Below are 11,825 nucleotides of genomic sequence, written 5' to 3' on the forward strand. Positions count from 1 at the left end.
AATGCGCAATTAAACAATTTAGCTGTACAGACAATTAAAATAAAACCAGAGCGCAATGCGTCCCCGCGAGGGCCCCTCCGCCCCCCCCAACATGGCGGCCCCCCTCACGGCCTTCCCGCCAAAACGCGCCCGCGAGCGCCCTCCCCCGCCCCGCCCCGCCCCCTTTGCTCCGCCCCCCGGCGCGGCCGGTGACGCGGCGCGCGCGCCCGCGCAGGCGCAGAAAGCGCGAGGCCGCGGCGGCGTGAGGGGGGCGGAGATCCCCGGTAGGAAAAGGGGGAAATCTGCCCGGCCTGAGGGGAAAACGGGACAGATCTGGGCAGAGGTGAGGGGAAATCTATGGGAAGGGGGGGAGAGAGGAGGTTTGGGAGGAGGACGGTGAGGTTTGGGGAGGGGGAGCGGTGAAATTTGGAGAGGGAGGTTGGGAGGGGTGTAGGGAGGTTCGGGGAGGGGGATCGGAGAGGTTTGGAGAGATGAAGTTAGAGGAGGGGGAGGAGTGAGGTTAGGGGAGTGGAAGGAGCAGAGGTTCGGGGAGGGGAGAAGTTTGGGGTGGAGAAAGAGGAGAGGTCTGGGAAGCGGGAGAAATTAAATTTGGGACGGGGGGTCAGAGACGTTTGAGGAGGAGGATCGAAGAGGTTCGTGGTGAGGGAGAGGAGAGCTTTGGGGTGGGGGAAAGGTGAAGTTTGAGGAGGGGAGAGAAGTTTGCGGAAAGGATTGAGGTCTGGGGGGAGATGTGGGGGCTGCCTGCCTGTGACAGGGTTATTTCCTTTACATAAGGTGTTACTGGGCATAAAGGAGGAAATGAAATCTGAGGGTTTCATATGACAGAAAATACTGTGTTACCTACTGAAATAAGTGAGAATTTTCGATAAAAACACTGGTCTTGCCTGGAGGAGGCAGGAGCTTTCCCTCCTCCTTTCAAAGGATATTATTATTCAAAAATGAGGGAGAAGGTGGACACTTTTCCTCAGTAACTTGCCTGAGAATCTTCCAGCTGAATAAAAGTTCACAGATTTTGCCTTTTCCCTCTGTTCTCACAGAAAATGACGTCGAATAAGAGTCCAGACACTTCCCTCATCGACCTGGCTGTGAAGATGAGGAAACAGGCTGAGACCAGGAAGGTGGTGCTGGCCTGGGGACTCCTCAATATATCTGTAGCAGGCATGATCTACACTGAAATGTAAGTTAATCGTTCCATCTGATTCAAACCAGCAAAGATTCCACTGTGTGAAGCCCTAAATATCCCCCAGGGTGGAATTTTTGCTGAATTCTCCCTTCTTGTTTTGCTTTTCAGGACTGGGAAACTCCTAAGCACATATTACAACATCACCTGCTTTCCACTCTGGTACATTGGTGAGTCGTTGCGGCATTTAAATCAAATTTCAGGATTCTTTTTTTATTCATTTTTATTGCTGGGAGGTCGTTTTTAAGGCAGCTTTTTTTTTTTTTCTGTTTGAGTTCTAAATCAAAACTTTGTTTTGCTTTCTGCGATCTCCCTTGAAGCTGCTGGAATTCCATCCTTTTTAGTGGCACATAAGGAGTGTTCACAGCTTTTTCTCTGTCGTGAAAGGGCAGGAAGAACTTATTTAATGCATGAAATCTTTTTTAATGTGTGGATTAAGGCTTTAGAGAGCCTTAGATTTCTTTTCCTGCTGTGCTGTGCTCTGGGTGTGGGTGGCATTTTACAACAATTCAAGTTGGTTTCAGAGGAGGAGACTCTAAGTTGTATCAAACAGGGTGGAAAGGAGCAAATCTCATAAAATCATGAGATTTCCTTTTTGGAAGATAAGCACCCTATTTTAAAAATTAAAATTTAAAATAGATAAATTAATTTCAACAGTGAAGAAAATGATCTCCAGTGTTTCCTTCCTGAGAAAGAGAAGAAACCTTAGATACTTCCCCAAACTGGCAGCACTAATAATAACCTTTTTTTAATAGACATAGCCCGATCTTGCAAATAATGTCATTTTTGCTCAAACCATGACGAAAACTCGTGTGTTCCTTGCAGAATTTGCCCTGGCAGCCCTGTTCAGCCTCAATGCCTTGTTTGATTTCTGGAGGTACTTCACCTACACAGCAGCACCGACGAGCTTGGTCACGAGTCCCAACCAGCAGATCATGGGCTGGCTGCGCAAGGCAGGTGGGGAATAAACCCTCTTTTTAATCATTTTCAGGGTTTTTTTTTTGCTTCTCCAGTGCAGGATTCTTTATTGTGAATTACCTCCTCTGGTGTGAGCTGTAAACTGAGTGGGGGGTTTGGGGCTGTCCCGTGCAGGGCCAGGAGTTGGGCTCGATGTTCTTCCTCATATTGGAGGTGGAACTTGCTGTGGTTTAGTTTATGGCCATTTGAGGTGGAACTAACTGTGTTTTAGATAATTAAGACGTTCAGTGTGGTAAAGATGAGAGCAGTGGGTAGGTGGAGGAGCTGATGGGATATTAGAGAAGCTCCCCAGGTTATGGAATGTCAAGCTGTAGGATTTATTCTGAGTTGGGGTCACAGGTCTCAGTTTTATCCGAGTTCTGTAGGGAGCAGGTTCTCAGTGTCCCTTTTAATATCTCTAAAATTGCCTTAAAAGCACAATCACGTGTGTTTTGTGTGTGTTTAAAGAGGGGGAATTTAAGGCTGCTGCATCCCCACTTCTAACTCTGCTCGTCCTTACATTGCAGCTGTCCAAATCACCCCTCCACGGGAGCCAGCAGCCAAGAGAGTGCTGTCCCTGACCCCTTCCCCACCGATCCAGGGGCAGTGTGTGCTGAGCTACAGCCCCTCCCGCTCTCCCAGTGCCAGCCCCAAGTTCTCTGGGAGTTGTCTCAGTGGATACAGCCCCCAGCTCCAAGCTCTGGCAGGGGCCAGCCCCTCTCACAGCACCTCTGTGACTTATTCACCCAGCAGCAGCTACAGTAAGGTAATGGCCAGGACACATCCTATGGGCACAGCTTGAGCCTCGTAAAGGAAAAAGAATTAATTTTTTTTTTGTTTTCTCCCAAGGTTTCCAGCTTCAGCCACTCTCCCAATGGATCTCCGTATTCCATGAGCGTGGGACCTGTGGACAGCGGTGGGATAAGGTCTCACTACCGATTCTCCCCCATTCTGTACAACAATTCCACCTACAAAGACGACTGCATAACAGATGTCAAATCCCTGGACACCTTCCTGAGGAACGAGGAGGAGAAACAGCACCGAGTCCAATTAGGTAAACTGGGGGATTTAGGGGGAAAAGCTTGGAAGAGAAGAGGTGTTGGTTTGATCCAAAATTGGCTTTTGTGATGGGAGAAGTACCAGTAAAAAGGCCAATTATGGGTGATCACCTGTGAGCTTGGCAAAGGACCCACTGAGGAATTGGGGCGGGAGGTAGAACCCCTCTGTTTTTCCTTCAGGCAGTTTTCCTCCAGTTATTCCTTTGAATAGGATCTAGGCATGGGAATGCTGATGGATTATCTCTGTAGCAGTTGTTGGCTGTAAGGGACTGAGATAAGATGATCACCTTGATAAGAAGGGGATTTTGTTGAGATGGTTTCAGATAAAGAGGCTGAATCCAGTAAATTTTTGTCTTGGATTGGGACAATCACGATAAGGATAAAGGGGATAAACTCCCTCCAGGCAGTTTTTGTTCTGGATTGGGACAGTCAAGATAAGGGTGAATCCAGTGTTTCTGCAGAGTGATTTCAGTGTATTCACTCACACTGACCCCGTGTCCTTGTGCTGTTTGTTCCAGAATCACTTGGCAATAATTGAACATAACCTTTTAATGAATTAATCTTTTCAGGAAGCTCGGATTCCAGCTCTCCCTCCAGCAGCCCCACGTTTTGGAACTACAGCCGGTCCATGGCAGACCATGCACAGATCCTGAGGAAGTTCCAGTATCAGTTGGCTTGCAGGTCCCAGGCTCCTTCTGCACACAAGGATGAAGCTGATCTGAGCTCAAAACAGGCTGCAGAAGAGGTAAATTCCACAGAAAAAAAGGTCAAGAGGGAGAAATGGGATTTTAAAATGTACCTTTGTGCAAAGGTTTGGATTTGAGCTGTATCAGGAGTGTGGGGGAGAGGTCCTGCAGCATTTAACCAGCTAAAAACTCTGGGTTCTGTGAGGTTCTCATGGATTTAATAAACCTTTCCATAGGTTTGGGCACGGGTGACAATGAACCGACAGCTCCTGGATCACATGGATTCCTGGACTGCCAAATTCAGGAATGTAAGTCCCTCTCTAAGGAATTCCAAGTGGGCCGGAGTGGGAAAATTCCTCCATGTCCTCTGTGCCTGAGATGGGAGGGATTGCAGTGCCTGTCTGAGGGCTGGGGTGGCTGTCATGTACAAATCCCACAAATTGTTCATCTCCCCGATTTCCTGAGACAAACAGGAGAGGGAATGGATCCATCAGTTTGTGCTTGGAGGACTGATTCATAACCCACTTTCCTCATTGTCCAGAAAAGCTTTATCTGATACAGTTTTCCCAACTGCTTTTCATTTAATTTTCTGCCTTTTCAGAAGCTATTAAAGGGTCACTTAAATTCTGCCTGGCCTGATAATTAAATTAAATTCTTTTCGATTGGCTTCAGTGTTTCTGTAAAGCCTTGTGGTTGTGGTGGGGGTGATTGTAGGGTGTAAGCTGAGGGATTTGTTAAACATTCCTGTTGCTTCTGACCTTCAATTTTCCCCCTTTTCCTTCCTAGTGGATCAATGACACCATTCTGGTGCCACTTGTGGATGAGATGGAATCTGTGAGCACTCAGCTGAGGAGGATGGGCTGCCCAGAATTGCAGATTGGAGGTAGGATCAGCAGCCTGGGAATTCCCTGTGGAATGGCTGTTACATAAATTAGGTCTGGGAAATATTTTTGTTCCATTTCTGCTCTGTTTTGGTGTGCTTTGTTCCACCTCCTGCATTTCATTCAGCTGGGAAGGTTTTCCATAATACTTCTGGAAATGTCAATGCTAGCACAAGAATTTGTGTAAAATCCTTAAATGTATCTTTTTTTCTTCCCCTTAAATTTAACTGTAAGCTCAAATTATCATCAATTATTGCTTATTAATCAGTCAGAAACCATTTCAAAGACAGATGTGCTGTAAATATTCAGCATCTCCCAAAAGTCTCACTGTCTCCACTGCTCTGTGCTTTTCCAAATTCTTCCTTCAAATCACCCACTTCCTGAAAGAACTGTGAGGTTTTAAAAATTCTCTCGAATTTGTAAAAATTCTGATGACCTGGAGTTATGTTTTTCATGTCAGGTTAGGATTCTGAAGGAGCTGCTTCTTCTGTTGTTTCAAATTAACTGAGAGGAGGATTTGGTGTGATGGTTTTTAATTAAATGCCTCTTTTGGGGCTGTTTCTTAGAGTGTTTCCTCAAGAGCTACATGTTGCAAAGCCTATAAACAAACGGTGGATGCTGCTTTTGTCCCCACTTTGTTTCTCTCCCTCTTCCGCTCTTAAGTTCCTGTTGGTTCCTTGTAGCTTTGATGTGAAGGAGATTTGTGCTACTTTGTAGTAACTGAGCTGCTGCTTGCGGTGGTGTCGGGTATAAAATGTTTCCAGACCTCGGCAGGGGAGCTGGGAATGCTCCCTGGCTGAGCCTCCTGTGTTGCAGAAGCCAGCATCAGCAGCCTCAAACAGGCAGCGCTCGTGAAAGCTCCGCTCATCCCCACCCTGAACGCTCTGGTGCAGTACCTGGATCTCACCCCAAACCAGGAATATTTGGTGGAAAGGATCAGAGGTTCGTGGTGTTGCCGTTCCGATTTCCAAACATTTCCATGCCACAGTGAACTTGTTGGTTGCCCAGAGAAGCTGTGGCTGGCCCTGGGTCCCAAGGCCAGGCTGGACATTAGGGCTTGGAGCAACCTGGGATGGTGGAAAGTGTCCCTGCCCATGGCAGGGGCTGGCACTGGATGAGCTTTAACATCCCTTCCAACCCGAACCATTCCATGATTTCCTCCTGCCTGCTCAGGGTGGAAAGAGATTGAATCCTTTCATTATCCAGGAACAAAAATCATCCTGTAATGATGATAATGTAACTTTACCCCCTTTTATCAACATCTCCCCAAGCCTTTAAGAGCTGAATTTTTCCTGTTTTCTACACGAGAAACCCCCTTTGTTTTGTTGCACTTCCAGCCCCCAGGAAGTGAATAACTGTTGTTGCTTCCAGAGCTTTCCCAGGGAGGATGCATGAGCTCCTTCCGATGGAACGGAGGAGGGGATTTCAAAGGCCGGAAATGGGACACGGACCTTCCCACCGACTCCTCGGTGAGTTTCCAGGGACACCTGGATCCCACAGCTTCAAGCTGCTTGGATTTTGGGATAGGGTTTGGAGGGAGCAGCCAGAAATTCTTTGAGGAACATGGGAAAATCAGAAATTGGAGCTTTGCAGCTTTGCTGCTGGATAATTAAAGAGATTCCATTGCTGGAAAATCAACCTTGAAATAGGATTTGATTTTGTGGTTGGGAACATGGTTAAATATTTGGAAGTGTCCAGCCATGGAGCAGCTGAGTGTCCTGATAAAGAGGAACACCTCAAAAGTGCAAATAAAGAACTTTTGACATTAATTTAAGGCTATTAGTAAAAAAAAACCCCACCCAAATAGACAATTTCACATTTTTGTTCATTGAGGGTAATACAATGCTGTGAGTTCCAAGGGACAGCTCCCAGATTTTTTAAGATTTGTGGCATTTTTTCCAGCAAATCTCCTGTTTTCCCTGTCAAACAGCTGCTGTTGGATATAAGGAGCACAGAAAGCGTCAGATCACAGATAATCTGCTGATGTTGCGCACATCAAATATTGAGAACTCTCCAGAAAGGGTTAAAACAATCCTCAAGCTGTGACCTGATCTTCTGGATGCTCAACCCAGGACTTCATTTCACAATTTTGTCATTCCTAAGATTCGTGGCCGGCCCAGACTTTTCCAGTGATTTTCATGAGCGAAAGGGAGAAGTTTCCTTGCTGGGTTTGGGGTGGGCAGAGCTGTTTTTTGAGCTCCTCTGCCCTTCTCAGCCAAATCTGAAATTGGTGATTTAGGCACGGAGCTGCTCCTAAGCCTGGGGTTAAGCCAGTGTTGTAACCACCAAAGACTGGGATTAACTCCTGGGATCATGAGGAGGAAGCTGCTGGCTTTTGGGGCCATTCCAGTGAGATTTGGTTGTGTTTGCCCAGATCCTCATGCACGTGTTCTGCACTTACCTGGACTCCAGGCTCCCGCCTCACCCCAAGTATCCTGATGGCAAAACCTTCACTTCCCAACACTTCATCCAGACTCCGGATAAACCAGGTACTGGGCTGGCCTGGAGCTGCTCTTTTCCTCTGGGATCAACTCAGCACCTCTAAAATCTGGGGGTTTTTGTTAATTTTTAATTCAGACACTTCAAATGAAAACGTGTTCTGCATCTACCAGAGCAGCATCAACCCACCCCACTACGAGCTGATCTACGAGTGCCAAGTCTACAGCCTGCCCAAGGTACTGGGGTTTGTTCCCCTCCTGCTCTCAGGCATCATTTCCAGGGCTGATTTGGGGTCTTTTTAAATCCTAGACCAATTTTTTGTGTGTTTACACAGAGGATGGTCCAGCTTGGTCTTTGCCCAGGACTTGGTACTTACTCTGCGGCTGAATACTACCTGTAGTATCTATTTAGGAGACAATAGTTCCTAAGTAGGAGCAATCATGTTGATTTTCTGCCAATTTATTGTAAAATCCCAAATCACAATCCCTGGTGGGTGATGTCACTGATGTCACCTCTTAAGGCTGGTGTGAGTTCTGAGGGGAAGTTCCAAACTACCAAAATCCTGCAGTTTTTAGTTGTTTTGATTTCTAAATCCTTGTCTCTTCCTGTGGTTTCAGGGCAGGAACAACATGTTCCACACCTTGCTGATGTTCCTGTACATCATAAAGACGAAGGAATCTGGGATGTTGGGGTAGGTATCTGTAGTGGTTTGGTCCAAAATACTCATTACTGTTTATCTGCTTTGAGATAAGAATTAGGAGAAATGCAAAGCAGGCACCAAACTTGAAAGAATATAAAGAAGTTTATTAACAGACCTAAAAGAAGAAAAAAAAATTATACCACCTTCAGAACTCTCCTCCTTCCCCCACCTTCCTCCCTTCTCCCACTGACAATGTAAAAAGACAACCCTTAAGATGTTCAGTCTGTTTACCACTGCCATAATAACCTTGTTCAGTCCATTTAGAAAGAGAAGTCTCTTCTTGCTCGTGCTATGAAAACATTATCACAACGAGCCAGCCGCCCACTTCCAAATATTGTTCAGTCCATTTAGGAAGAGGAGTCTCTCTGCCTGCGTGTGAGTCCCTTCCCCCGACTTGCAGCTTTTCCCGCAACTGCTTTTGAGGGTCCACTCTTGAAGTTTTTTGGGGTACAATTTTAAGGTTGAGCCGTTCAGAAACAAAAACAGAGGCCCTTCTCCTTCCCTGGGAGCAAAGGGTCTTCCTCATCTTCATTGTTAAGACTATCTCTGGGAGCATCTCTAGGAACTGAGGTTTTCTCTTTCCCGTTTGGAGCAAAAGTCCTCATCTGGTTCATCTCTAGGGACTGAGGTTTTCTCCTTTCCCATTTGGAGCAAAAGTCCTCATCTGGTTCATCTCTAGGGACTGAGGGTTTCTTCTTTCCCATTTGGAGCAAAAGTCCTCATCTGGTTCATCTCTAGGGACTGAGGTCTTCTCCTTTCCCATTTGGAGCAAAAGTCCTCATCTGGTTCATCTCTCTCTGTCCAAACTTCTCATGAAATTACAGCTGCGTCAGCATCTGCCTATCTCGGCGCAGGTGCTTTTGCTCACGAGCTGAACACTCCACCCCCCATATCTTCATGAAATTACAACAGGATACTCTGATATATCATAGCTTCACAAGAGAATTTCAGCTTTAAGCATCTCCTCTCTCTCTTCCCTCAGGTTTTCAGCTCTTCACAGCAATAAAAGGGTTAATCTCACCTCGGCCTTGCAGCTTTGCAGCTGGAATGTTGAATTTTTCTTATCGCAGTGGAGAGGGGGGAGAGCCGAGCCGCTCCGGCTGCCCACGGCAAGGCAGTGGGGGGGGGTTCCATGGCTGGAACAGGTCCATGGCTCCAGGATGGCCGTGGCCCGGCCCGGCCTGGCCCAAGCAGGGCCTGGCCGGGCCCGCTGGCCCCCACACGGGGCCCGCAGCCACCTGTGCCAGCACCGGAAACGAGAGAGAGCTTGGAGGGGGAGTTTGCCTATTCTTAAATGTGGATCACAGAGGTGATCACAACTTTAAGTGGCTTAGAGAATTGTCCATATTCAACCTGGCCAGCTGATAGGTTCTATCAGTTCCCAGAGGAAACTGTAAGCACCCCTTAGCAAGGACGTCCTTTCCGGGACTATGCTTGCTAAGCTATGACAGTATCCCATGGGAATGAGGTGGGGATGGCATCAGACCGAAACCACCACAGTGGGGTGATAATTAATGGTGTTAAAATCAAATTACCAGCAGCTTTTATTAAAAAGTGGCTAATTCTGATCCCTTTGGGTTTTGCAGGCGTGTAAATCTGGGTTTATCGGGAGTCAACGTCCTGTGGATCTTTGGGGAATAACGGGACACAGCTCCGGGGGACGATGCTGCTCTGTGGGATGAACTTTGACTTAAACATGGATTTACTACAAAACAGGATAATTTAAGCTCAGCTTTGTAGACAGAGGGAGGAAGTGCCTGTAATTCCCATGTGGATTTTGCCGAGGCATTACTTAGAATTTTTCACCACGGAAATGCTCCTGTGAATGAACTCCAGGCGGGAGTTCTCTTTCCTGCTCCTCACCTCAACCTGTCCTGTTTAAACTGAGCTTCACTGATCTCAGACTAAGCTAAACCAAACCTCCTTTGAGAGTGCAGCTGGAACAGCCCTCCCAAAGCTGTGCACAGCTGTGAGTGATCCAACACTTGGAAGGATGAAGCAACTTGGACAACTTCAGGATCCAAGAAGTTCCAAGTCTGGAAGCTCAGACTCAGTTTTGCTCCATTTTATCTGCATGATAAAAACCAATTAATTTTATCCCTGAGTTTTGGTGTGTGTTTTCAGACGCCTCGAGATGTTCCTGCAGCTGAAAAGGAAAGACAAAACCATGTTTGACTTGCTGCGTTCAGCAAATAAGAATTTTACTTGTATTTTCAATTTTTATTTTCATTTTTTTTGTACAAAACCAGCGTGGCCTCTCCTCTTGAGGGACCTTGTGAGCTCTGAACCCCCCGGGTACCTTCACTGCCACCAACTCTCACCTGCCTTCGCTTTTGAATGGAATTTTCTTTCAGCTATTTTCACTGATCACCACTTGTTTTGGGAGCTTTGTGCACCTTGGTGGGGAACCAGGCTCTACACAGGCTTTGGAAAATACCTTTTGGGGGAAAAGCACTTGGATTGGCTTCAAAGAAGGGATTAATCAGTATCTCAAATTTCTGTAAGGGGCACGGGGAGAATTTGTTGTAAATTCTGGTAAATGAGTATTTTAGAAGTGTATTTAGAACCATAAACACATGGAATCATTGTACTGTATTTTTTACTGATGGGAGGGGAAAAAGGAATTTTTGGAACGTTGCTGTTTTTTGGTGTGAACTGACTGGTACTGGGGATTCTGTGTCTCTCCCCTGGGGGACCTGGGTTTTTTCAAGGAACTGGTTACAAAATGGCTCATTTGGTTCTTGTATTAAATGAATTTGTTTTATCAAACACTTTTTGGGGTTTTTCTTGGGTTCAGCATCACCATATCCATCCATGTACCAAAGAGGAATGTTCAAGAACCAGATTTAGCTGGGTTTTACCCCAAAACTCCCCTGCTCAAGGCCAGCACAGCCCCATGAGCTCCATCAGTCTCATGTTCTAAAAACTTGAGGTGCAGAAATGTCTTCTTTCACCAAAATGTGGGAATTCTTGGGAAGAGCCTGTCCCATAGGGTGCCTCAGGCTCTGCAGCCCCAGGACCCTGCGCACTTTTGGGGTCCCCAGAGCCCCGTATCCCTCTGTGCTCCCAGGATCCTGCACAGCCTGTTCCCACACAGCCCCAGATCCTTGTGCACCCCAAGAGATCACACAGCCCCAGATCCTTTTGCACCCCAAAAGATCACACATCCCCGTCCCTCTGTACCCCAATACTCTGTGCACGACACCTGTCAGTCCCCGCACCACACACCCCAATACAATCACGCATCCCAGTCCCTCTGTACCCCAATCCTCTGCATTGCACCCCAATGCATCACACACCCAGCACATCACACATCGCAGTCCTTGTGCACCCCAGTACCCATTGTGCCAGTGCCTGGCAGTACCTGGCACACTCTGCTCCCTGTGCTCCCCAGTACATCACAAACCCCACTCTCTGTGCACCCCAATATATCCCACACCCCTGTCCCTGTGCACCCTGATACACCATCCACCCTGCTCCCTCTGCACCCCAGTACATCACACATCCCAATACACTCTGCACCCCACTCCCAGTACAGACCCCAGATTCCTGTGTATCCCAGTCCTCATGCCCCCTGACACAGTGTGAACCCCAATTCATCGTGCACCCCATCCCTGCTCACATTCTGCACCACAGACCCCGGTCCCCGTGCACCCCCTCCTTGTGTACCCCAACACTCCACACCCCCTGCTCCCCACGTACCCCGATACATCACACACCCCTGTTCCTGCAGGCCCTACCTCTGCACCCCACATCCCCGTGCACCCCGGTATGTGGCCCACCCCACATCTTGTTCATTCCTATCCCTGTGCACCCCCCATACACCGTGCACCCCAATCCCCGGGCACCCCGATCTACCACACCCCCCATTCCCTGTGCACGCTGGTCCCCGCGCACCCCAATATCTGCACCCTCTCACCTGTG

At 47.6% G+C, this 11,825-nt stretch overlaps 1 protein-coding gene across 1 annotated transcript; it reads left to right on the top strand.

Moving 5' to 3' along the window:
• Positions 1–213: 213 nt before the first annotated feature.
• TMEM209 (transmembrane protein 209) lies at positions 214–10,670 on the top strand. The gene is made up of 15 exons (XM_032107263.1): positions 214–322; positions 1,038–1,177; positions 1,292–1,350; positions 2,006–2,137; positions 2,665–2,903; positions 2,987–3,191; positions 3,765–3,940; positions 4,118–4,189; positions 4,668–4,764; positions 5,579–5,704; positions 6,134–6,231; positions 7,137–7,251; positions 7,340–7,437; positions 7,819–7,892; positions 9,488–10,670. The coding sequence occupies exons 2-15, from the start codon at positions 1,041–1,043 to the stop codon at positions 9,540–9,542; spliced, it is 1,683 nt and encodes a 560-aa protein (XP_031963154.1). The 5' UTR covers positions 214–322; positions 1,038–1,040; the 3' UTR covers positions 9,543–10,670.
• Positions 10,671–11,825: the final 1,155 nt, after the last annotated feature.

The sequence above is a fragment of the Corvus moneduloides genome, chromosome 4 (genome assembly GCF_009650955.1).
Source record: "Corvus moneduloides isolate bCorMon1 chromosome 4, bCorMon1.pri, whole genome shotgun sequence".
Lineage (NCBI taxonomy): Eukaryota > Metazoa > Chordata > Aves > Passeriformes > Corvidae > Corvus > Corvus moneduloides.